The sequence below is a fragment of the Psittacula echo genome (assembly GCF_963264785.1).
Source record: "Psittacula echo genome assembly, chromosome: 2".
Lineage (NCBI taxonomy): Eukaryota > Metazoa > Chordata > Aves > Psittaciformes > Psittacidae > Psittacula > Psittacula echo.
The window spans coordinates 79,888,045-79,915,308 of record NC_137737.1 but is presented as its reverse complement, the minus strand read 5'-3'; the positions used below and the strand labels follow the sequence as shown (position 1 = coordinate 79,915,308).

General features: G+C 37.8%; 1 protein-coding gene across 2 annotated transcripts in view; it reads right to left on the bottom strand.

The window, feature by feature from the left end:
* The window catches only part of CDH12 (cadherin 12), a gene marked incomplete at both ends in the record, with an annotated part of 182,738 nt that overhangs the window by 30,004 nt on the left and 125,470 nt on the right, over positions 1–27,264 (bottom strand). For both annotated transcript variants that reach the window (XM_080609777.1, XM_080609778.1), the window contains 2 exons: positions 8,430–8,683; positions 18,228–18,415. In XM_080609777.1, coding sequence (XP_080465903.1) covers positions 8,430–8,683; positions 18,228–18,415 — 442 coding nt within the window. The remainder of the gene's footprint in view (positions 1–8,429; positions 8,684–18,227; positions 18,416–27,264) is intronic.

Sequence of the window (27,264 nt, the reverse complement as noted above, 5' to 3'; positions counted from 1 at the left end):
ACCTGGCACCCACATTCACAGAGGCACCTAGGCATTGGAGGGTGCATCTCACGTTTGGTGAAAAGGAGAGCATCCTGCTTTGCTGGTTTTAGATGGGGAAAGATTTGCATGCTGGGATGGACATCTGAGCGCGTATCAGTATCTCAGTCGGCAGACTGAGTACGAAAAGGGAGCAAATGAGACTGAGTGGGCCCCTCCCAATCCTTAAGAAAGTTTGGAGGGGGAAAACAGATGTGATGACTCCATCAAATATTCAGCCTCAACAGAAGTTGAAACTTATTTTGCACTTGGGTTTACCTGACGTAAACACCACGAGATAAGACAGAAATGCTTCTTGGGCCTCTCTTCCCATGCCTGGCCTGAAGTGTTTTGTCTTCTGATAAAGTACTAGGGCAATAAGGAGTAAAGCTGCTATAAAGGAGTGCTGGCCTAGTGGTATAAATTTAACAGGAATAATCTTTGTTTGCTTTGCTTTTACATCATGTAAATATTAGCTCTGCTCTATATCTTTTGGATACTAAAATCTGGATAGATCTTTCAGATTTTTCCCCAGAAAAACGCTAAAGTAAAATGCTGATGCTGAGGTAAAAAAAAAAACAAGTAACAGCAATTATGGTGACTCCAGACAAAACTGCAGCATGTAGTGGAGGATTTTTGCTTACTTAGATCATCAGCTAGGATTCACTTGGATTATCAGATGGATCTGCAAGAGGGAACAGTCAAGTCTGTTTGGACATTCTGGAGAATGCATTGTTGCTTTGAACCTGATCTGGTGAGCTGCTTATAAAGTAAGAGATTATTCACGAGAACTCTGACACTGTAGGAGCTGCTGCATTTTCCTTTTTCATTTCTCTTCCTCAATCATCTATGTGTACAAAGGAACCCAGAATGGGCAGAGATCAATATAAGTAAGTATGGAGTCACCTTTTCAAAGGTTTTACGAATTTCATGAGGCAAAAGTTGTTGGATAAGCACTTTCTTTCTCTCCCTTACATACTGATAATCTGGCTTGAGCCCCATCATTTGCCTCTAAAATTAGTTCTCTTACCTGAACTGGAATTTCTGTGCTGTATTTCCTCCACACTATTTTCAGATTTACTGCCTAGATTAATGTGTTGTTATAAATCTGTAGACATATTATTTGCATGAATGCTGACAGTAGTCTTTTTAATCATTGTATTTTTGTTTGCACATACTGAAAATCAGCATTGCATTTAGATTATCTTTGCTCCTTTTTCACATCCAGACATCTTAGATGATCCTGTGTCATAATTTGTCACAATCTGTTTCAGCTTAGAAAAGATGGAATTTTCAGAATCACAGAAGCTTTGAAGTCGGAAGTGAACTGTGAAGGTGATCAAACCCCTGCTCAAGCAGGGCCATCTAAAGCCAGTTCCCCAGGACTGTGTCAAGATGGATTTTTTTTATTATCTACAGAGGGAGACGCCTAGGCAATCTGTGCCAGTGCTCAGTCACCCAGACAAAGTGTTTCCAGCTGTTCAGAGGGAATCTCCTGTGTTTCAGTTTGCGTCTATTGCCTCTGGTCCTGTCAGTGGTACGCATCCTGATTTAATTAAAAATGCTGGGAAGCTTGATTTTACACTACGAAGATGGTTTCAGGTTTGACTTTGTGCACCCTGGTGTGGAATAACCAACCAACATGTTTTCCTGTAGCACATAAGTTTTCCTTAGATGTTGTTTTTCAAGTCCTGACCACCTGCAATTCTCTTAGTATGAAGCCCTGAGAGATTCACAGATTCAGGTGATATGGCTGCAGTCATTAAATCCCTGCTTTAATCTTACAATTGCTTTCTAGAATGCTTGAGAAATCCATTCGTGGAGAAATGAGGAATAAGAGCCCTTGATCAGAAATCAGGAAGGCTATTATTTGAGCTAGACTAAAATTACACTGTGTGCCTCTGGGATGCGAACCAGCTTTGTAAAATCACATCACCAGGTGGTACAAGTGCAGTGAAGTAAACCAGAACTATAATGGTCATATTGTTCCTTTCCCCTCAGTCTGGCTTCTTAGCCATTCTCAATTAATCTAAAAGCTTTCCCTGCCAAGTTATTCTTTTCTGCCTTGGAGCTGAATGCACATTTCTTGATTTTCAGCATCCACTTCCCTCACAAACAGGTCATTCACTGAAAGGCATAGTCCACAAGCTTCCTGGACCTATACATCTATTTTAGTTCTAAACTCCTGATTGACATTTTACAGCATATACCAACTGAAGATCACTTGCTGTTTTTCACAAGCTTCAGTAAGTTGATGAATTACTGGCTACAAATAAAGGTTACTGGTGTCTCTTGATTTTAAACATTGTTTTCAGTTGTTTCTTACTTGCTGGACATAGTAAATACCACTTCATTTTTGCAAGTGCTTCCAGGAGTTGATCTAGGAAAATTTATGCATGTCAAATGACTTCCTTCTAGTGCAGGCTTTCTGACTTTGCCAGAAAGTACTCACCTTTGCTCCATGTTCCTGCCAGTCCTATGAAAACCCACACAGATGCAAAAGTCAGTCTACATGTGCTCCACAATGACAAAGAAGGGTTTTTCAGCTCAAGTCTTTGGCTGGTGCCAGGAAACATGCTGCAGCATCACAGAGGGCTAATGAGTGATAAGTACATTTACCTTGCCCACTAAAGAATGGTGTGTGATCCCTTCAGCCTTAATTCTATAGATTTAAGATTAAGGTTAAAACAAAACAGCTCTTTTTTTGTTGTTGTTGTTGGGTGTTTTTGTTTGTTTTTGTAATGGCTACTTGTAGTAGCTCCAAGCTGATCACTGCAACCAAAGTACCACAGTTCTTGAATTAATACAACCAAGTCACTTGTCAGCTGAGCTGTGCTAATGGTCTGCTTGTGTGCACATAATCCATTGCAAATTTGAAATGAAAAATAGTAATTTAAACTACCATGAAGGGGATTACCATAATAACTTGTTATACACATCTTGCTTCACGGTAAAGGTTAGGTAGAAAAATACGGTCAGTTACTGTGACACTGCTGAAGAGCAGGAATTCATTAAGCTGCAAGAAAACAGTCCTTTTTGAAAGACAGTTTATACACAGAAGAGAAAGATTTTTCTGCCTGGTGTTTGAAGAGAAGTCACCTTTCTGTTCAGTTCCTTAAAACCACTCAGTTGCTGAGAAAAAAGCCAGCTTATTCAAACCTAGAGCAGTACATGGGATCGTCTGGGGAAGAACTTACAGACAGAGGACGATAGAGTGGAAGGATGTGATTGCCTAAGGTCATGAAGATGAAGTCTAGCAGCCAGAGAAGAAAACAAACAGAAAAAGAGTCAGAAAGTCAGAGAGAAGTAAGAGGAGGAAGTAAGAGTTTGTTACCTTACATAATTTCCAGCATTGCTGGGAGGTAGGTAGATGGGGATGTCATTGTGTATATAGTAACTGAGTGATCACTGAGCCAAATGAGACTGGGAATTAGGGAGGCTGGTGAGGAAAGACCAGATGTGTCAGCCAAATGTACCCTTTGGAATTCAGAGAAAATGTTGGGATAGAAACTCACTTTTTATAGTTTTAGAAAGAAGATCAAAGTAACCGGAACAAAGAGAAAAGAATACATCAAACCACTGAGATCAAAAAAGATGTCTGTCATCAGCAGAAGAAAGGAAGGCAATAGAGCTGAACACTATGAAGCTAATGGGATATGGTTCAGGAAGAAAAAGGCAGAAACCAGCTGTGTGCAAAAGAAAGGTGGACTGTGAAATAGGAGACTGGTGTTAAACTTCCAGAGCATAGGAGATACAAGAAAACAGTGATCTAGGAGGAGGACTGAAAAAGATAGGAAGGGATATGCAGCGGGAACTGAGAAGTACTGGTGAAGGGATTTGAATGGGTTAGCCTGGATACATTAAAACTTGGAACAGAGGTCTTGAAAGTAGTTGAGGAGACTGCGACTTCAGTAAAACACAAGGGATGGAGTAGAGCTAAAATTGCAAAAGAAACAGATAGGAAGTAACAGAGCAAGAATTGTACAAAACTCACCAAAGCAGCTAAAAAGGAACCAACATTTCTGAGGCCCACCATCTGTGTAAAACCAACTGGCAAAGCATCTTGTTCCCCTCCAGTGTGATAACATACACAGAAAAATAGCTGTCATTTAATCTGATATTAAATAAAGAGGCTTAAGGTGCTGAAAGTAGATGTTCCAGTCCTTCTATGTATGAATGTAAGTTTACAAGTCTAAGATATATTTTGATATCAAAAGATGGGACTTTTCTTTTCTGAAGAAAAAGCGGATTCATAAAGTGAATGCACAAAAAAAGGTCAAGCACTTTCCTGTCACATATCTAACATTAATTAATCTTGTCAGTGCTTTCACTTAAAGCGTTTAAGGATTCAGAAAGAAATCTATTATTTGTATTATCTTAATTTTTACATGATAAATATGCATTGGGAATACAGAACCTATCTATGAAAATTTTTGGATCATTGTGAACTAGTTCAGAAAACAAATAAGCACATGCAAGGAACACAGTCTTGTCCTCAAGATAGTGAGGGCAGCAGGATTGACCTGTGACTAGTACACATGACTTTTTATTTCTTTAATATCATGGTTGCATGACACTGGACTTAGACAGTAAAATGCACAGTCTCCATAGCTTTGCTGCTTTGAGTGGTTCTTGCTGTTCATAAGGCAAATCTCCTGAGTCAAGCAGGGAAGATCTGAAGGGCAGTGTTGTGACACAGAGTATGAAGCTCATTGTAATTGGAGTCATATCTGGGATTCACATCAGGGACAATAATTCTTTCATGCTTTATGCCAGAGGATCACCTACAAGGAATTCTTACAACTTCAAAGGTATCAGTGCAAAGTTTTTGAACTTCACACACATTGTTAGATAAAGCTCACTATTCTAGAAGATATTGCAGGTAACTCAGTCTTGCCATCCATTTGCACTTTCTCATAATTCAAACAAACAGCTGTTTTTAACATTCATGCTGTATGTACACATATAAAAGTGATTTTTAGGAAGTCCTAAAGTTCCTTTTACCACAAATACTTTTATTACAACCATTTGCATTTTTACAAATTACATACATTGTAATACAGGTGCTTGTTTGGCTGTTGGTTTTTTGTTTTTTTTTAACTCCCAGACACCTTGTAACCATCATAAACCAGTGAAGTCTGAGAAGAACATGAGATCATTGTTCTTTTCAGAAGTGCTTTGGGATGTTTAATGGCCACAAAGTACATAGGACTTCATCTTAACATTATGCTGAGCATTTCTTGCAGCATTATGGATAAAATGGGAATAGGCAAAATAGCACTCCTGAGAGACATCAACTCCAGATTTAACACAGTTTGAAAATTAGGTGAACTGGGGTAATGTTCCAAAGCAGCTTAAAAGCCAGTCACCCTTGCAGGTGCTGAATACCTGTGGCCCCTTTTCTCCTTGAGCTTAATTTCCTGTTTCTTACTGAATGTGTTCTCTGTGCCCTTTCACTTCAAGTCCTCTAACAAATATCTCTAACACATATTTCATAAAACAAACCTTTTAAAATTCCTGACACGTCCAAAAGCTTGATTTCAGTAACAGGACAAAGAGAAAAATAATATAATCCTCACCATTTTCAGCGGCTTCCAGAAAAATATTTTTCTAACAAACAACTGAATCCAGTCTTCATTCTTAGCTGTTATCTCCCCCTTCCTGATGTGACTAGCGTAACAGAGCTAAAGTTTTTGTCTGATAACATGGATTTGGTTGCTGTGACTAGTGATGCTTCCATTCATATGAACTGTTCTAGCCTGCTTTGTTCTCAAAAGTTTTGCCTTCTGTTCCATACAGTGCAGATTTTATCCCAGTATCTATTATTTGGCAGATTGTTGATTTTATTGTTGTTGTAATGGGCATCTTAATGTCCAAACTGCTCTAGGAAAACATTTCAGAGAAAACGAATGAATCTGTAGAGAAACTGTGCCATCCAGCAAATTGTATGGGCTGTTGCCTACAAAGAACATTATTTGTTTTTCTGTGTTTGTTTGGCGGGCATATGTACTCAGATGCTCAGACTTCTTCTTTGAAGCATAATGAAATTGATAGAGCATTCTTTGCATCTATGAGACAATCTAGAATTTAAACAAACAGCTGAAAGCATTACTGGTTAAGATACATGTAATCACATGCAACTCTTTCAAGCTAATTTATGTTTTCCTAACTTCTAGTCATGCACTCTTTTTTTTTTTTTTTTTTTTCCTTCAGTTGAAGTATATAAAACTTATGGAATATTGAACAATTATACATGAGTAGCTAACAGTTGCATATAATTTGGTTTTGTGCCTGGACTAGTCAGCATTTGGACACAGGTAGGTTCTTCCAGAGAATAAAAGTATCATCAGATTGCTGATAAATTAGTAAGAACCTTATAATTGAATTTAGAGAGCTAGAAATCAAGCTGAATACAGAGAACCAAATATATCCTCAGGTAAACAAGAGCTAAGGAAGAGATTTCAGGACTGAAACATGAAAACTGATACAAGTAAGTGATCTTAGAAAGCCAGAAGAGAGAGCTGTATGGGGAGGTTTCCAACTTAATCTTCCCAGTAGGTCAATTGGCTTACTGGAGCACATCCCTCTCCTTAAAGCAACTTATCTTCCTCCCACATCCACTGAATTCAATGTGTGGCTTACTTGAGGGTAGAAACAGGTCCCTCTGAGAAATTCATAATACTGGGACATATCTCATGTGCTTCCCTGGGCAGGAACCAGCTGAATTGGTTTATTAGAAGTGAGTCTGGGAGCACTCTGTACTTTGTTGATGTAAGGGGTCAGCAAGTAGATCAGTGAGACAAAACTGTAAGGGTATTTTATAATAGATGGGTATTTAGACACCAAAGTACTGGTTTCATGGTTAAAAAAGATAGACATGAACACTTTAAAACGGCTTAGGATTCGATACTATAGTAAGTGCAATCTGTGAAGAAACCATCATGAGACGATTTTTCTTGTGTAGTTGCAAGTACAGGATCAGTAACTAGAGCCCTTGAGTCTCCTAGGAGAATTTGTGAAATAAAATAAAAAACTCACTGAGGAGTGGTTATGCATTCTGCTGTCATATGAAAAACTGCTAAACAATGTGATTAAAGGCTTGCTATCTGCTTGCAAGAAAGTATGGTTTCAACAGAATATTGACTTCAGTAGGGTTATTATCATAGGCTACCACCAAGGAAAAGGTTTTCACTTCAATCTTTGTTAGCGAAGGTTTTGATCCTTTGTCAGGGAAACAATGTGTCACAAATTCATAAACAAATACATTTTGGTATAAGAAAAGAATGAAGAATGTATTAAAAAACAAGTAGTGAATGAAACATTAGTAATAGTTTTAAGCAAGAACTAACAGTGAGTGGACAAAGCAGGAGAAACACAGTCACTGCTATATGTTAATTTTTTAAAGTATTATTACAACATACCATCTAGCATGTTTATTTTGAGAATATAAGTACTGAGTCAAAATACACATAATTAACAAAGATGGATTAAAAAGTCCAATTGAATTTCTAGTCAAAAACGCATGAATTTTTATGCACCTGGTAGACAGTAGTTACATTCTCGTGTTCTGTCATGGTCCCATTTGATAAACATTAATATTTAAAGATTGATGACTTCCATTATGTTTAGAATATTTCTCATGAAAGTCTGGAATAAAAATACTTTCTGAAGTCAGGTAGGTCCAGCATGAACTGGTACTGGAAGTGTGTGTAATGATTGCCTACACCTTAGACTGTGTCCACACAGGAGCTTCCTTATTGGTACATGAGTAAGGTTCACTTCATAGTTTCTAATGTGACTGTAAATACATTTTTTATAACAGCTCCCCTGTTCCTTTTATTTTGGGAAAATAAGCTATACCAGTAACTAAGGGTTTTACTTGTGCTGAAGTCTGCTGAACACAATGATGTTGGTAAGCAATCACATCCTCACAGCTGTAGCTAAGACAGATGTAGCATTTATTTATCAAAAAATTGATTCTTTGCCATATGTAGATAGGAAGTGGTTCTTGTGAAAAGGGCAGTGCTCACTGTCACCCCTTGAGATATAACACAGAAGTAATATGTGTAACCTTCTTTTTCAGTATTGTACTTCAAAGCCACTTTTGTGGAAGCCCCAGACACCAGGCAAAACAATGTCTTTACTTCCTTAGTCTATGCACTCCATCTCTGAAGTCCCGTCAGTGCATAGTAACTTACATGATCTATATGATAAGAAGCTTCATGTATTTTTCCAGATAACCCACCCAAACAAGAATCTCTTTTCAATATTTTTCAGACCATCAGTTAGCTGTTACAGTGACAGACTTGGAACATTTTATACCTTCTTACTCGGCTCTTAACCACCAAATCTCACTGTCAGCATCAGTTTGAGTTCTCTGAGAATTACTGAAGGAGGAAAAGCTTTCTTACCTAACTGAGCTGCTGCCAGCATCAAGGTCTTGTGCTGTCACTGCACCTATAATGGTCCCCACAGGTGTATCCTCATAAACCTCCATTGTGTACATAGGCTTGCTGAAAACTGGAGGTTCATCCATGTCCAACACATTTATCTTCACAGTGGCAGTATCTTTGAATGGACCCACTGAGTGAAATCGATGGTCAAGATGAAGATTGGAGGCCTCAACTTTAAAGGTATAAGCCTTTTTTGTTTCAAAGTCTAATGGCTGTAGAAAGAACAAAAGCAAAACATCATATTTGACTGAAAATTAAACACTGAAAAATCACTTTGGTAGGATTAATCTGACATAACTCAAGATGCTTTCAGTGTAAACTTCAACTCCTTACCTAATGATCTAAACTTGTTCTGAGGTTCATCTCATGCTAAGGTGATTTCTGAAATAGGCTAGATGAATCATACTCAGGAAATGACAGTTTCTCCACATTATGACTGACATAGATGTAAACAGTTACACTGTAGATGTCTGAAGTTAAATAAGTGAGATTCATCTTTTGTGAATGAGCTATTGTGCAGGTTAGCCAGATATTTGCATTCACAACTCCCAAGCACATGCAATTGACTGTCTCTAGCTGATCCAGTTCCTCAAAATAGAGGACTTCAATTTCTTTTAGCAGGGAAAGCTTTCAGAAGGTCATGACAGTGATGAAAATTAGCCTGAATGAAAACTCTGGTACATACCAGTGGGTCAAGCCAAACCTCAGGTATGGCTTGGAATGTGAATTCAAACTTGATGTGAAACAAGTATTTCCTGTAAAATGTCTACCAGTGAAGTGCTATTCACACCATATAGTTGAGCTGCATGTACTTTGAAAATGCAGACTTTTACCCTACCTTATGATCCTAGGTGTAATCCATAAGGTCTTCAAGGTAGCATAGCACCTTTTGTATACTTGTCTTGTTTTTTGATCTATATGCATCCTGCAATCAAATTGTTTTTTCTGCAGGTTTCTGTCAATGTGCATCAATTTAGTGTCTTTGGTTTTAGAAACGTAATCATATCAAAAACCTTAATGCAGTCTTATTTAGTTGAAAAGACACTGAAGTTTTAATTTTAGTTAAAGGTCTTAGGTGCATTGGCTTTCATGTTGTTTTTAATGTTACTGACAGCCTTTTCCTGATGTCTGGATAACAGTGGCACCTAGTGGTTTCTTCGTATAATAACTCACAAGTTGGAAATTTTCTAACGGGAAAGGGTATGCTATCTGGAAAAAAGAGCAGGATCACAAGTGTATGAGCAAGGATATTTCAGCATCTGATTTTTTTTAATTTTTCCTCAGCCATCATTACCACAGGATTTCCAGTCACTTGTCACAGCCAGGATAGATTTAAATTCTGCCATTTTCTGTCCTTATCACAAAAAGACATAGTTGGCCAGATGACTACCTGGTATAAACTGAAGTAACTCCATTAAAATCAATCGAGTTTCCTTGACTTACATTAGCTGAACAGATAGCATAATGATTTTAAATCCTTATGAAAGACTTTATAATTTTAACAGACTAGATGGTCAGGTTTTTTTGAGCTAGGAATTTAAAATTAGCCACCTAAAACTATATGCCATTGAAATAAAAAAGCTTGAAAGTCAAGTGATTCTAACCAATCCACTACCACATACAAAAACCCTCCTAGAGACAAAATTCCCAGTAAAAGCCAGTATGACTTGCACCTTCGTGGCTGGACTGACAGAAAGAATTAAAAATTAATGCTGAGAAGAAACAGACAAAATTAAGTGTGGAAGAACTTATGGCCCAGTGGTTAAACTCTAAGCTGCTGGCATCACTACAGACGGACATAATGCTTTGTTATCCAAATTGTTGACACGCTGTCTTCAGTTTCTATACTCCTCATGTTCACTGTTATGCTTTGCCAAAAAACATCTTCCCCAAACAAACACAACCCAACATACAAACCACCCCACAAACTCTTCTCCAGCTAATTATATAAATTGTTAATATATTTTCAAGACTTATAGTAACAGGAAAAAAACTAGAGTTTGAAGAACCAGTCTGGGGTGGAAAAAAATGGAAGTTTGAGGAGCTAAACTAGACATAAATGGTTAATACAGAGAAAGCAAGACATCTAAGCTCTCAATTACGTAGTTATTCTAACTGATGACTTGTATGTATCTTTCATACCCCAAAATAGCATTTAAACTGTTCACATTGGCTCCTGTGATACAGAAGTATATTTGCAGATAGATGTACTAAAGGGAAGAGCCACAATCCGTGCATTCCTTGCAGGCTGTCTTTCGCTGAGTTACTTTCCAAGGCAGGAGTATCAGATCACAGTCCTTGGCCAGTGTCCATTCACAACTTTCGGGATACAAGGGGAAATGAGTGCTTGTTTGGAGACAGACAGCAAGGCATAAAACTTCAATCAATTCTATGTATTGGTGTGTTCAGGCTAGCATATTTTACTGCACAGCTATCTAGCAGGTGGATTAAGTGGCTGCATCACTTCTCACCCCCTCGCCCAGCATTATGGGCAGCATTATGGTATATTTTTGAAAAGACAGTTTGACCTCAAGGAAGGAAATAATTTTTCCACTGTAACATCAGAGAAACCAGTTCTTTCTTTGTCTTTCTATGGGTCTGATGAGAAATATAGTTAGAGGTTAAACAATATATGGCCAGTACAAAGCACAGATGGCACTCAACATTCGAAGAGACAAGCAGAAAGTGCTGAGCCATCATCAGAGAAAGAAATCAGTGACAGACTCCCACAAAATGGTTGGAATTAATGATCTTAAAGGTCTTTTCCAACCTAGCTGCTTCTGTGATTCTATGATTCTATGAAAATAGCAGCATTTAGCCTTATGGCATACAAGAGGCTAAACTACAACTGAAAGGTCTGTGGAAAGATGGGAAATGTTGTAAGTAGTAAACCTAGGATTTAATCTCAAAAAGAAAAATATTTTGTACAACATGTATCATGCGGCAAAAGGGTACGGTTTTGATGTATTGTGTTTATGGGCAGCCCATGCTACAATCTTCTAACTAGTTCTGATCTTTGCAGTTTTAAACAGTTGAGCCATACGGATAGCTATTGATAGTGCTAAATTTTGGCATTTTTCTGATATGCCTGAAAACAGAAGAATTGAATGTATGCCTAGCTCTCAGGCAAAACCTTTTTGATTTTTAGTTTTCAAGGTGTTAAAATAGCATTTCTTCATATGTCTTTTTTTAACAAACATCACTAAACTCTGTGAAGGAAATGAGTTATCCATACAATTTTTTTTGCTGTTTTTTTTTTTTTTTTTTTCTTTTAAGACATGTTTTGCTGTTATATAATGAATGTCTGACAGTGCTCAGTCATAATTTCATTCAAAATCTGGATTGCTGGTAAGATAGCAGAATGTTTGCATTTTACAGAAAAAAAATAATTATTGAAACCTCTTTCATTTAATCAGATTTTAATGGAATGTCTTTTAAAAATAAATAACCAATGGAAATAAATATTTATTCCTTCTATAAAAAGAATAATATTCAGAAAACTAATTCTGAATAAAGTTGGGTTTTTTTAGTTTACAAAAGCTACAAGTTTTTCCACGTAAACAGCATTTTTGCTAATATTAAGGCAATCCTTAGTAACTGTGAACTATTCAACAATTAGAGTATTTCTAATTGATATTCTAAGTGCTAGTGACAGAATAGATGTATTTGGCTCCCTTACTGGTTCTTATCTGGCTTTCCCTGTGTTACGGTTACAAGTTGCTCTATGTAGTTGCATAGTAAAGCACTATCAGCATATGTACAGCCGTGTGTAACAAATGCATTCTACAAATTCCAAAATCGAATAACACATAATAACAAATCATTTTATCTTGCAACTCTGAAAGTATCATGAATAGACATATTTATGACTAGGAAAGCACATAAACAGCTCTCTGTTAGATATAAATGTATTTTGAAATATTACTGTTTCCCATATTTAAGATAGAAGCTAAGAAATGTTACTATATAGATGTATCTATCTAAATGAGATATTGGATGGACAGGTAGATAGATAGACAGATAGATAGATAGATAGATAGATAGATAGATAGATAGATGATAGATAGATAGATAGATAGATGGATGAATGGAAAGCAGGGCAGAAGAGAGACAATTAAAGAACTGGGAAAAAAAATGGGCTGAAAGATACAATGAATACAGCCATTCTGTCAGTTTGTTCTGCTTCACAAACAGTCAGGACAAGAAACTCCAGAAATTTCTGCTATTTATCCACACCGAAGAGGTAGAACAGCATTGATCGTGATACAGGCTTTCAGGACCCACACCTACAACGATGGAAAAGCCGTATTTGGGAATGAGATTGTAAGTCCCACTGCATAAGGATAGTTATGGATGGTAGAACAAGGTTGAGGTGAAGAACATATTAACTTCGTCTTGTCTTCAGACTAGTACTGTGCTGTTGTAGATCAACTCTGCATCATATATACCTGTCTCAAAACCTGGCAAGAGTTTGCCCTTGAAGATTGGTTGAGTGACTGTATATTTTGTGAAATATTGCCATAAGACTGTTTGCTGTGCATGACATTTCAGTAACTACACTTCTGCACTGGATTTTAAATAGCACGAGGAAATAATTGGCATTGTAGAGCAGGTTGATTTGTTAAAACAAGCTCCAAATCAACCAGGAGCATTCATTAGTTAAAGGTGAGAATGGACAGTAAACCACAAAATTTATAGGCCAAATCTACACCGAGTGCTATAATTTGACCAAATCTGAAGTGAGTGTTTCAAGACTTGATGGGAAGTAGGCAAAATATACTTATGTTCTGTATCTGGAAGAGAGGAGAAGCTGATCAATGTCAGGATTCATCTGTTTGCTACTCTCAAGCATCTTACCCATTTCTGCAGGTACCTTTCACTGTTCCAGGAAAAAACAAACCCAACAGCTCTATTTGAAAACTGTAGAGACTAAAGATGTCCTCTTCTTCACTCTTCCTGTCATTCTCCTCTGTGGCTACCATGGTGGTCTTTAGAATTGTGCCTGTACCTAGGTCACTACTTTCTGTCTGACTGAAAGGCTTCATATAGGTTGCTCTTCTTCCTCAAAATGTAAGACCACAATTCCCACTTACACAAACTCATAAGTTAGTTATGATTATATGCAGGCGGTGCCTGTGCACACACCTGGAGAGGGTATTCCCTACCTCTGGAGAAAGAAGTGGTGGGATGAGCAGCCCATCCAGTCTTGCTAGTAAAGCAAGTAGTAGCCATAATGCAATTCTGGATAAGGCAGAGTCAGGAGTCTGCCTTATGCTCACTGTTGTGGTGTACAGATGCTGTCAGACTGCTTTTACATTATAGTAATATCACAGCACTGCATACATGGACATGAGCAAGACAGCTCAGCTTAGTCTGTAGTCAAACTTTTACATGCTGACTCCAATGAAAATCTTTTTAAAGGTGGCCCCTGAAGTTATAAGGAAGCATACATTCCAAATACCTCCCTGCAGCTACTGGGTCTATTCATCATTTCCCCAGTTTCTGTTATTATATCATTACTAAAGTTATTGTTTCTCATCATGCAGTGTCCTCCATGACATCCTGTGATTTGGTGGATACAGTTTTGTCACCTGTGTGACAAGTGTACCAAAACCCAAGATCATAGAATCATAGAATCATAGAATAGTTAGGGTTGGAAAGGACCTCAAGATCATCTAGTTCAAACCCCCTTGCCATGGGTAGGGACATCTCCCACTAAACCATGCCACCTAAGGCTCTGTCCAACTTGGCCTTGAACACTGCCAGCGATGGAGCATTTACAACTTCCCTGGGCAGCCCATTCCAGTGCAATTGTTCCCTGCCTTTCCACTGACCCACATGGAGCAGCTCACTCAGTATAGTGCAGCAGTATAGGATCATACCAGGTGCACCATAGAAACAGGGCCTTTTTCCTGGGTTTTAATGGCACTTTGCACAAATTTGTACAGTAATGTCTGATCCAGACTTAATGCTTCAACTCTGCTCAATTTCTGGATTAGTTCACGCTAAGCCAATTAAAAGGCTTCCACACACAATAGACTTACCTTATAAACTCATCCTTAGTTTAATAAATTTAGTGCCAGCTACTCAGTGAAGATCAGATCCTTCTGTTTTCTTTTTCTGTGGGGTTTGGTCACTAAAGATTCAGTTTCAATGAAGTTTCAATAAAATCACGAGCTTGCCTGGGACTGACACACTTTCTTCCTGTACTTGGGAGCACTACTTTGTGCCCTGTGTGAGGTAACTGAGCTCCGGTACAAAGGAGATGGTACTTTCTGCCACCCTGCTTCTAGTAGTTTACACTCAAATTTCCTGAAGCATTCAGGTAGGATGACAGATACTATATAATTGTAAACACCAATAAACACTGTATTAAATAGCACCGGACAGGGGAAGATAATGGTCATTCTTTTCCTAATATTGTAGCATTTCGTACTCTTACGGAAAACTGAATGCAGCACTATCCTAAAGTCAGGCATTTCCCCCTCTTTTTACTATTTTCCCCTTTTTGGGAGAGAGGAAGCCATTACAGTACTAACCACACAGTGGTGCTAAATGGCATTTGGATCCTTTCTTTAGTAGAATATAAGAAAAGCTATTTAATTGTTAATATATGTAAATACCACAAGAGCAGTAGTAATCAAGTTTATATTGGATGGTGGCATGAACATAAACTAGTACCTAAACCAGATCATTTAAGATGTGCACCTTGTCCAGCTGTAGCTGTTTATGCCCATTTGGTGTCTGAGAAGCAGAGAATGGCTTTTTGCTTCCACCAATGCACTTAGTATGCTAAAAAAAAAACCAATTTGGCTTGTGCAATTTTTTATCATCAAATGCATTTTTTACCAAAAAAAGATATTATGCAAGAAGGTTTCATTTTTCTCAATTTGGATATAGAAAAATCTTCATGGTTTTTTGCATAAGAACTGAACAAAAAAAAGCATCTATGCAGTGACTGACAGTTTCTAGCTGCAAGAAATTTTCCAGGAAAAATAAAGGCATGGTTTTGACATGTCTCAGCACTTAATTACTGCAGCACTTATGGCATCAGAATATCCTATGGTACAGAAAAAGAGCAAACCGAGTTTTAAAGAACATGGCACTTTTTATTAGTGGCTTTGACTATTAATTATTTATAATTTATAATTGAAAGTTTTGGTCCTATTCATTTACCAGCTTTGATTTAAAGAAGGACTTTAATGCATACCTAACTTAAATATTTGCATAATCCCATAATGTCACATCAGTGTTTTGAACACCATGCAATGTAAAATGGCTACTCTGCAGGCAAACAAATGGCACCATTGCAGGCTTGTACAATATGGGTAGCACACATTAATAGGTGTCTACAGAATTGTGAATGTGCAGCATTTCTGGAATCTGAAAACTGCAACCCATGAAAACACATTTATATTATCGTAAGCATAAAGGGTATGAAAACTTGAGTTGACAGTATCACTAAGAATCCAGATTGCTCTTGTTTAACCTAGGATCCAGCAAGGAACTTGAGTGGAAGGATTTTGGGTCATTCCAAAATGCCTTAAAACACTTGGTTTATTTAAAGCTTATGAATGGGACCTTTTCCCTGGGAAAAGTTTTGTGAAGCGCAAGACGTATGGTCTGTATAAAGTCATGCTGTTCTGAAGGACCTACATGTTGGGTTTAATCTTCTTTCCACAATCCTGCATAGAACAATGCTAGTATTCCCTGACCTTCACAGCCTGTCAGTGGCCCCAGGCTTCCTATGATGAATAAGATTAAGAAGAGATTAGGATTATATTTTCTCCCCTTCTGTTCAGTGACAGAGATCTATCATTTACATTAGGCAGAATAAAGTGATGTTCTGCTGTTGTTAAAATGTCCTAAACATTCAGATATGCCCTATCTTGTTACTGAAAAGACTAAATGAATGCAGCAAAATACAGTGACCAACTGTAAAGTATCAGCATACAGAATTAGTTGTGTGTTTTGGTTTTTATTTAATTAGTGGTTCAATTAGCTGTGATATAATTCCTCATATAAGAGTCTCAAAAGTGGCCAGGCATTTTGTCTGTGCTGATCCCAAGATAACTGTATCAAGTAGATTCATATGTGAATCCTCTCTACCACTTACAATTTTTACATGCATGCTGTTTGTATCTGCATTACCAATTTGAAAGTTTTGTCCGTGCAGTCTAATATATATACACTTAACCACAAGTATGGAAAAGTTCCATTGCTGTGTATAAAAACAAGCAGCACATCTGAGGCTTAGGACTAATTGAGGGAGAACTGAATCCTACCAAAACCTACTTCCAATGCTCAAACATTAATTTTTCAGTGGTTCCCACTCATTGTCATTTCTGACTGGCAGTGCATACAGAGGGGCACGCAGCTGCTCAGCCTGACAGTTCCAGGTGGAGCTCTTTTTGAGTCATCTGCATAGAAGAAAAAAGGTGATCAGAATAATTTTTAAAAATGAAGCAAAGTTTACAAATTCACCTAAGGAGGAAACAGCACATTCAGACTTTTAGTCAGAAAAAAAGGGGGCATGTGTGTGAAAAGTGCAAAGAGTTTGTGTCTCATCAAATTACTTCCTGTGGGTATTGTAGATTCCATCATGTCATTAAAACTAGCAGAAGAGTAAGTGACTTGACATCATCTGGTCCTTTAATACACCCATGGATAATTTATTGTTTCCCAGGTCAAGAGGCTGAAACCAGGAATTTCATTGTTAGAATGAATATAATGCAAATATAAACCCATGGCTAGAGCCAGAGGAAATTTAAGTACCTAAATCCTAAATTTTATTGGAAATAAAGCTTTTCTATTCCTAAAGCTTGTCTTAATACACATATCCAAAGCGCTTTCCTTCCTTGACCCTTGCAAAGTGTTCAGCTCCTAGATGTGTTTATTTTACAAAAATTACACCTCCAAGAATGAGCTATGAAACATAAGCTGACCTTTCAAAATGAGTTGGTGGTTCAAATCTCTTTCTATATTAAAAAGTTGATCATTGGTGTACATGTATATGCCTGGCCTCAGGAAAGAACCATTAGTTAAAATGTGACAGCCCCTATTTTGTATCTATCTCTCCCACTGAGTGCTTTTATCACTAATTTCCAAATAACACTTATCCTTTCCATCTTTAAAGTTCATAAATTCAATAACCTTGAACTTATTCTCATAAAATAAAGGAACATCAACAGCTGAGTTGCAGTGTGCTCCCTTGCATGAGTATCTGATAATCAGCTCTTTGAAACACTATCAGGAGACTGGAAGTAGGACATGTTGATTTGCAATCATTTGGAACTCCTCTACCCTAAATAAAAGCTCTTTTCTCTACAGTACTATACAACAGCTTCATTATTAAAATAAAACATAAAATTTTTCAAAATAAAATTCTTATAAGTGAAAATGCAATACATTATCTCAAACATAAAATATAGTTCTTTCATTCCATGCTCTGATCTGGCACATTTTTTCACGTGGTTTTAGGTGGAAAACTTCCCATAAAAGAGAAATTATACTTTATTAACAGAGATAAGAATTACTTCTCTGCTGATATAACTGACATTATTTATGAAAAGTCATACCTGATAGTATGTGAAATGAATCACTAAAGTACAATTGCTTTTAAGACTAAGATCGCAGCCTTAGATTCTAATAAAGATGCAAACAACTGTGTCTTAATTATGGGGTTTAATTGCACAACATTTAATTCTCTCACCTATTTTCTCCCTTGGGTACAAACACCCCATCATTGCCACATACCTTTTTCAATTTGATAACTCCTTCTTGGGTGTTCTCATCTGTTGTGATGTCAAACAAGTTCCCTCCGTCTCCTGGAACTATGTTATACTCAATTTCTGCATTTTTCCCAAAATCAGGGTCCACAGCTCTGATCCTTCCAATAGCAGAACCAACATGAGAAGACTCAGGTACTTTTAAATGGAAGATACCTGTGACAAAGTGGTAGACAGTTATTCTTGGGATTTCTTAATAATTAACATAGTATGTCTGATTAAAACCATGGAGCCTGGGCAAAAGAAACGGACATAAATAATCCAATTAAAATTATGAAATCAAACAACAAATGATTAGAAAAAGATATGCATGTTTACCCACTGATTTTCCCTAGTTTTTAAATTTGGTCCATTGCAACTGTAAGGGCCTTATATCTCTATCTCTTGAAATAGATATCTGTATTTCTATCTTTAATTTTACCCATATGGTTAATTCATTTGAATAAAATTCTGCTTGTAGACAGTACATGTTTATAAGTATTTTTCTCCTATGTTTAACAATTTTTAGTATCTGATTTTTCTATTTTGTTTGAGGAAAATATATCTATGCATTTCACAGTAGTTGAAAGGAAAAATACAGTGGAAAAAGGGTTTCCACCCATTTCTGTAATACTTAGTAGTATAACTACATGTACAACTCCTTGAGGGGAGAGAAGATAGAGCACTGTTTATACATTAGCCACCAGAGGGTGCTCCTACTAAAATTTCAGTGTTAACCATAAATTTTTAGCTCTTCAGAGTCTCATTTTCAGCTTATTTAGCTTTAGTGGTAATAAAAGTCAAAAAAACCCTCAACCAAACACAAAAATTACACACTATTAAAATAAGCCTTACTACTCATATGTGAGGACAAACATTTAATTCATGGAAACAGCTATGTCAAAAAAATTCAAAGTATAATAGTTGAAATAGCTAAAAGAAAAGGTACAAAGTACTTTGAGTAAGCCTTCACTTTAACGACATCAGTAGCAACAGGCCTTAGTTTATACTGTGCCCTGACTTAATACACCGCTACTGAAGTGCCAGCCTTTCCTGTTCAGCTGCACCTCTTGCTGGAATTGTTACTTTGCCAGTGAACACCATCATGACAAGTATTTGCAGTGAGCAGGTAGTGTTCACCTTACTTCATGCAGCAGCCTTTGCTGTCAAAATCACCAGCTTTTGGAACTGATTTCAGTGGACCCAGGATGTTTGATTTACTCCATCCTGCCCCTCAGCTAGCATTTGTTTGCTCTATCATTTAATTTTCCTGGGATATCCTCCAACAGCTCTCATACAACAGTCCCTTTGGTGCAGAAAAACATTGGTAATGGCCTTTTCTGTTCCTCTACACACAAACACATAGGAGGACATAAACACTTCTTTTCCACTAGTACAGCAGGACAGGCACCAATGATTAGCGAAAGGTGTATCAGGGTGGTTTCTCTGAGATTTCTGCCTGGTAGAGGTTCAGTCCCTCTTTACAAAATGAGGCTCTGAGAAGTTGTATATCGTGTAACAGCAGGATAGATGACTTTCACTTCCAGTCCTTTGAATTAAACAGCAGACGCTGTTGCCTGTCTTTATCTCCTCACAGTGCATGCTGTGTCAGCTTTTTCAGCTTTGCAATATATTCAGGTGAGGAAAAAAAAATGACATTAGCACTGCTGGATTAGGAGCAAACCTACTCTTTAGTGAGCTAGCAGTTTGGACTGTATGATTGTCTGACTGCCTCTGAAAAAAATCTGTTTTGTCTGCTTCCTCCCTCGGTCTGTCAGTATGCAAATTATACCTGAAGGCAAACCTTGCCTTGTTTCCAGAGCATAGTTTAAGCCCTGATACCCAGGTCTTTTACAGATTTCTACATTGGATGACAGAAATCATTGGTGCAGTGTTTGCTCTTTACAGCCACAATTTTAGTGAATGTAAAATGTAAAAGCATATGATAATGGAGTTTTACTTCTTTGCCTAGTTGATCTATTCTTAGTGAACTGAAGAGCACTCAAATTCATTAAAAAAAACATTTCTCTATAAAACACTGTACCTTGCTGTAAAGTGTATGGGACTTCGATGGAGTCAAAGAAACACTACATTACTCATTTCAGATTACTTAGGCTTTTATCAGTTATTTTCAATGACTTGGCATTTCATCATTTCCAGAAATTCAACAGCAATAAAGATGTGGTCATTCAGATTAATTTGAAACTCTGAAGTAATCTTCAAGTCTGCCAGAATCAGATCTCTGAAGATGTAGTATGTAATTACACTGCCATCATCCTCCTGTAATATTATCTTCAGAGCATGCGGAAGCTGTTAATGGTGCTTGTGTGACAATACTTTCAGAATAAAATAAATAAAACCAAATAATGTATATTGTTGCCAGCTCAGGGAAAAACTTCAAGAGAATACAATGTATAGCATGAAAACCACCTTTTTTTTTACCCCAGGATATAATCCTTGTACAGAGGACATTTGAAATGATCAATACATGCTGCACACGAAGTGCAACAAAAAGACAGTTTTGTAGATTTTTATATTTCTGTTTCTAGAAGACATTATTTCTTGCTGTGGTCTTGCTGTGACAGTTTAGCATTATTCAGTTTTTACTGTCCATTTTGCCTGTATACACTATTACCTCCATTTGCTGTAGAAGTATGCCACATCAGGCCCGAGTAATAGCCTTTTATTCTCAAAGGTCCTGAAAACCTTCCTCTCTGCAGCTTCTAGGAATGATGGAACAAGTAGCTCAGACAAACTTACACAGCAGCTGGTTATGCTGCTCAAACGGTTCTGTCAAATTCTGTAGATTGTCACATGTGACTTCTCTGCCTACAAAAATATTTTCTTGCACTCCCATTAACCACTTTTAAATGTGTTTTCTAAGTTTCCTGCTCGCTTTTGTAAAAGATGAGTTACATTGGATGTACCAAAGGAGAAAGCCCTTACTTCCCTCAGGCTGCATTACAAAACTGAACACTGCAACTAGTTACCTTTTCGCTGATTTCACTCATGTATATTGCATGCAAGTCAGAATATTTTCACATATAGGAAAGCAAGTAGCAATGCATATTGTCTGGACAAGATTTTTCACTCTGTTGTAAATGGAATTTTAGGGAAAAAAGAAAAAAAGAAGTTGTTTTTAAGGCCAAAAGTCATGTGCCAGTTGATACGCTTAACTTACACAACACTTCACACTTAAAGTACACTTAAAATCAAACCCAGAATCCAAAACTAGAGAAAGCTAAGCTACAGTGGTTATGTAGCTTTGCATAAGCATTCAGGCATTCCCTTATAACATCTGTATAGTCTCTAAGTGACTCAAAATGTGAAAGTTCCTCGGAATTTCAGGTTCAGCGGCTTCAATGAGGATGATAAAAATAAATGAGCAATGATGCTCTTGAAGCTTTTAGGCTGAAATGACTGATAGGGCTTATTACTCAGCCCTAAAAGCTGAGTAATAAGCATTCAGGAGACTGAACTGGAGGTGAGCTAACATGCTGCCTCCGAGTTTCTGAAACAAAGATGGTTTCAAAGCACATAGCAGGAAAAAAAATCAGAGCTCAGTAAATGACAGGTAAACAGGTAATCATTCATATTGACTGAAATCCAGCACACATTTACAATTTTTTTGACATGATTAGATTAGGTTTAGTTTTTGAGGCTCAAAAGCTGTTCTGGGGTTTTACTTAAAGAAGTGGTTTTTTTTTTAATTTTATTTCTCTACACCTTCAGTTCCTGAGTACATCATCTTTTACCAAGAAGGTTTTCAATTCTGATAAGAAGAAATGAAAATCATCATTATATTTCATCAGCAAAACAAGTATGAAGAAATAACACAGGTTAGCATCTAAGGACTCAAGCTAAATGCATAATGGCCTTCAACAAAATAGCTGTAAATGCTATTTAAGCTTTTTTCTAATCTGTCACTATACAAGCACTATGCGTATGCAAGATTATCCTCTCCAGCTTTTTGCCTATATTTTTTTCAGTTGTACTTGGCAGCTGCCAAAGTATTGCATTGCAGTTAATAGTGATAGCATCAATTGTATAAGCAACCACACTGAAATAATTTATTTCTTTTTGATCTAAACCTTTAATATTTTCTCAGGAAGAAAAAAAAAATGTATGTATATGATTATATTCTTGTTATCTTAATTTACCAAAGCATTTCAGTTTTTATGCTGTCCAGGTTATAAGGGCACTGATTTCTGTCCGTTTAGGGAGAATCTAAAGACAACAGTTCATGTGTACTTGCTGGTATTTTAACAGCAAGTTTATAGGCAAAAGAAAGGATAGCATAAATACAAGCAGATACTTAGTATGCTAAACCTGTTTGATCAGCTACAGCTAATCAGCTAATAATTAGTGACATCTGATGTACATGCTCCTAAAACTGGGAAGATGAGATTTAGCCCAGCAGCAAGATATATTTGTGCCACTCCCAGCTGCAACTCTGCCCTGCAGGGGGCTGAGACTTTGTGCAGAAAAGAGAAAGGCCAGGCCTTGTCACCATATTCTCTGATGCAGGTCACACATGACCTGGCATAGGCTGGTAAAACATCTCCCATCCTCAGACTTACTGCTCTGAGTTAGGGTTTATGGCCTTATTAGATAGAGCATAGCTATTCTTAAAAAAATCCTGTTTCTCTGCTGTGGATCCCAAAGTCCACACCTAGCAAGAGCTACATCTCCCCAGACTGCAAAGATCCCAGATGTCCAAGGGTCCCCAGTTCTTTAAGGGAAAATAAGCAGAAGCAAAACCGCTTTTCAGTTTGATCTTGCCCAGGTTTAGGGTAATCTACATGATGGTGCTTCCCCAGAGCTGGCAGCTGAAGAGACAGAACTCTGTCAGCCCCTCAGGTCACCTAGAAGACTGAGTTTTCAAGACCGTCCTCTTTCTTCTTTCCCTAAAGGGTTAAAAAAAAGTTCATCATACTTCGTATAATTTTTGTATACTGAAAAATGAGTTTAACCAATTGTTTGGTTTTTTTTCCACTGATAAGCCATTGTCAGTTTGTGAGTGCCATTGCTTTCTCAAAATAAACCTCCTCATTGCATGTCAGAGACTAATTCCACAGAGTATAATCCACCTTGTTGGAGCAAGGGTTCAGGAGATGGGAAATGCCATCTTATTTTCTCAGCTGAAGGTATTTGGACCCACAGCTTCTGTCTCCAAAGAGTGCTGGGTGTAGCAAAGACAATACAGAGTATTCTTTTTAACAACAGTGTAGAAGTTATCCTAGAGACAATTGGTTAGAGCCACAGACACACAGATGTGGGTGTCCTAATACCTAGGCAAGGATAATACTTGAACTTCTTCAAAGAATCTTAAATTTTCTTTTGTATGGTGGCACAGTTTTACTAGGAGGGGAAGAAAATGTTTATTTCTAGAACTTCATCAAGTCTATAATGAAGGGTTATAAGAAGCCAGGAGGAAGCAGAGACAGGACACCCAACCGAAACTAGCCATAGGGGTATTCCATACCACAGCATGTCACGCCCAGTATATAAACTGGGGGGAGTTACCCGGAAGGGACCGATCACTGCTTGGGTCAGGCTAGGTACTGGCTGGTGGGTGGTGAGAAATTGTATCATGCATTACTTGTGTTTATTGTTTTTCCTTTCCCCTTTTAATTTTATATTTTTTCCCCTTGTTATTTCCCATTATCATTATTGTTATTATTATTATTATTAGCAGTAGTAGCATATTGTACATTAATTATTAAACTGTTCTCATCTCAACCCGCAGATTTTACATTCTTTTGATTCTACTCTCCAGCCTGCCCAAGGAAGGGAGGCAGTGGGAGGAAGGAAAACAGGGATGAGCAAGCAGCTGCATGGTGCCGAGTTACCAGCTGGGCTTAAATCACAACAACAACAACTTCCTGAGTAACTACTTTAATTATGTTGTTATTACTGTATAGGAAAGATCCCACCAAGGAACCTACAAGGATCCTGCAAGGTCCTACACCTGGGTAGGAGCAATCCTAGGCACAGCTACAGGTTGGGCAGAGAAGAAATTCAGAGCAGCCCTGCAGAGAAGGACTTGGGGGTGTTGGTCGATGAGAAAATGAACATGAGCCGGCTTCAGTGTGCGCTCGCAGCCCAGAAAGCCAACCATATCCTGGGCTGCATCAAAAGGAGCATGACCAGCAGGTTGAAGGTGATCCTGTCCCTCTACTCTGCTCCCCTGAGACCTCACTTGGAGTCTTGTGTGCAGTTCTGGTGTCCTCAACATAAAAAGGACATGGAACTGTTGGAACAAGTCCAAAGGAGGGCCATGAGGATGATCAGGGGACTGGAGCACCTCCCGTATGGAGACAGGCCGAGAAAGTTGGGGCTGTTCAGCCTGGAGAAGAGAAGGTTGCGTGGAGACCTCCTAGCAGCCTTCCAGTATCTGAAGGGGGCCTGTAAGGATGCTGGGGAGGGACTCTTCATCAGGGGCTGTAGTGACAGGACAAGGGGTAACGGGTTCAAACTGAAACAGGGGAAGTCTAGGTTGGAACTAAGGAAGAAATTCTTTACTGAGAGGGTGGTGAGGCACTGGAATGGGTTGCCCAGGGAGGTTGTGAATGCTCCATCCTTGGCGGTATTCAAGGCCAGGTTGGATGATTCCTTGGGTGACGTGGTTTAGTGTGGGATGTCCCTGCCCATGTCAGGGGGGTTGGAACTAGCTGATCTTAAGGTCCTTTCCAACCCTAACTATTCTATGATTCTATGATTATTACTTCCCCTTCCATTGGTGTTGCTATATGGGAAAATGGTGGCTAAATGCTCATCTGTGCAAAGTCTGACTTTGTCAATGTGTTCTTGTCTTAGACAATATGCTTCCTGAACCTCTAACGGTTTATGTGGAAAAGCAGTTCTAGAAAATCAGCTTCATTACACATCATGATCAATAAAGAACTTGTCTGTTAATATCCAGTCTACTGGTTAAGAAACTATTACCAAACAAAAGAAGTAGTACAAAATACCATAAGAAAAATCATTTTAGGGTGTATAGTCTAAAAGCCTGAATGAAAAGTTTATACGTAAGTTATACAGTAGTTATAAAGAATTATCAATGTGTAACATGTCTTATGGATAGAATAAGGACACTTTACAGGAGAAAACATCTTTCCTTTTTCAGAATTTCAGGCAGCATGCAATTGGCATTTATCAGGTAGGTCTATTGGTCATATTTTCGTGATCACACCATCACCATGAAATAAATCAATGCACTTATTCCCTCTATAAAATTCAAACTGCATGATGTATGTGAAACATTAGCATGAAGAAAAGTATATTGCTGAGAATGGGACACAGAGTTTGTAATACTGTGCTCAACATCTCTGCTTCTTAAATATCTTGCAGGAGCTTTTTCACATTTTCTTTATTACTCTGGCACCAAATGCAATAAACATAACTTTACTACAATTCATTTACTCTGTTGTATGTGGTCAAACCATTTACTTTTGGATCTAAGCCAAGTGCTCTAAATCATCTCTATTGGAAGAATCATTTTTCTCTCCATCAACAAAGGAAATTAGGTCCCTATCTTTAGTGCCGCAAATCACAGAATCACAGAATCCTAAGGGTTGGAAGGGACCTCAAAAGATCATCTAGTCCAACCACCCTGCAAGAGCAGAGTAACCTAGAGTACATCACACAGGAACTTGTCCAGCCGGGCCTTCAATATCTCCAACGTAGGAGACTCCACAACCTCCCTGGGCAACCTGTTCCAGTGCTCTGTCACTCTCGCAGTAAAGAAGTTTTTCCTGATGTTCACATGGAACCTCTTATGCTCCAGTTTACACACCTGAGTTACATGCCTAAAATCATCTAAACAAAACATACTCAACATTTGTATAACTCAGAAGACTCCCTGTGAAGCTTTGATTTTCACATGCTTATTGGGTACATTTTATGATGTACATTACTTTACCATGTTGGCACAGTCTAAAGCAGAAAATTACTATTTTTAAACACAACAATTTTAAATCATCGAGTACAAGTGCATAATAGTTTACTGTTCTTTGTTGTAAGTTTTGGTTTACTGTATGCAGTTTACTTAAAATACTTGTGATTTAATGTGTGATATAAACTAAAAAATAATAATTCAATAGGATGTCAAATGGCTTCACAGTTGCAGACTCTTCTACTTCACAGCAAGTATGATCAACTTATCAAAAGTGATGTTTATGTTTCCTAATTTAAGCATTTAAAGGTGAGATCTCTATATAAATACTACTAATTTTGCAATTAAATTTGTGGGCACCGAGTACTTAATTATAGATCCTTCTCTTGATCATGTTGGTGATCACATTTATAAGATCAAACATTCCTGTGGAAGCCACTGAGAAAAAAATTATCATGAATTCAACAGCAAACTTGAGAGTTCCTCTAGCATATTTCTCTTACTTTTTTTTTATAGCTTTCTTCATGTGAAAATTCAACTATTTTGGACTCATTTTGGACTCATTCAACTGCATTTTGGACTCAGAGAAGGCAATTTCAAAGCTGCTTGGTATCTGCAGCTTCTACTGCAGTCAGTAGGAACCTTTGGATTGTGGCAAGCAGTTTCTGGGCATCCCATTTAATGCTTCTTCCAGGAGTAGAATACTGTTGAAAATCTGACTACAACTGTGGTTGTTAGGTATTTTTGGAAATCATGAGCCTAAACTATTGTGATTATAATTAGAAAATTACATATGGTCTGTTTCACTTTATGCTGCATTATAGCCTTTAGATTTTTAAAAAAGCAAGCCCAGCATGGTCAGAAGCAGAAGACTGTGTTGATTTCTTACTTAGACAGAAGGCCTTGGGGAAAAAGCATATGCTGCCAGAAATGATAGTGACGCAGCAAGTGGCAACTGTAGTCTGTGAGTCACTCTGCAATCAGTTCTCAAGGCATCGCAAGGCAACCCCATGCTGTTAAATCTGTAGCCCTAGTTACTCTTCAGTATCAGAGAGTAGGTGGAGATGCATGGTGCTTTAAAGCCATCCCAAGGTTCCTGTGGATAATTTCATGCATCCAATCTAAATAC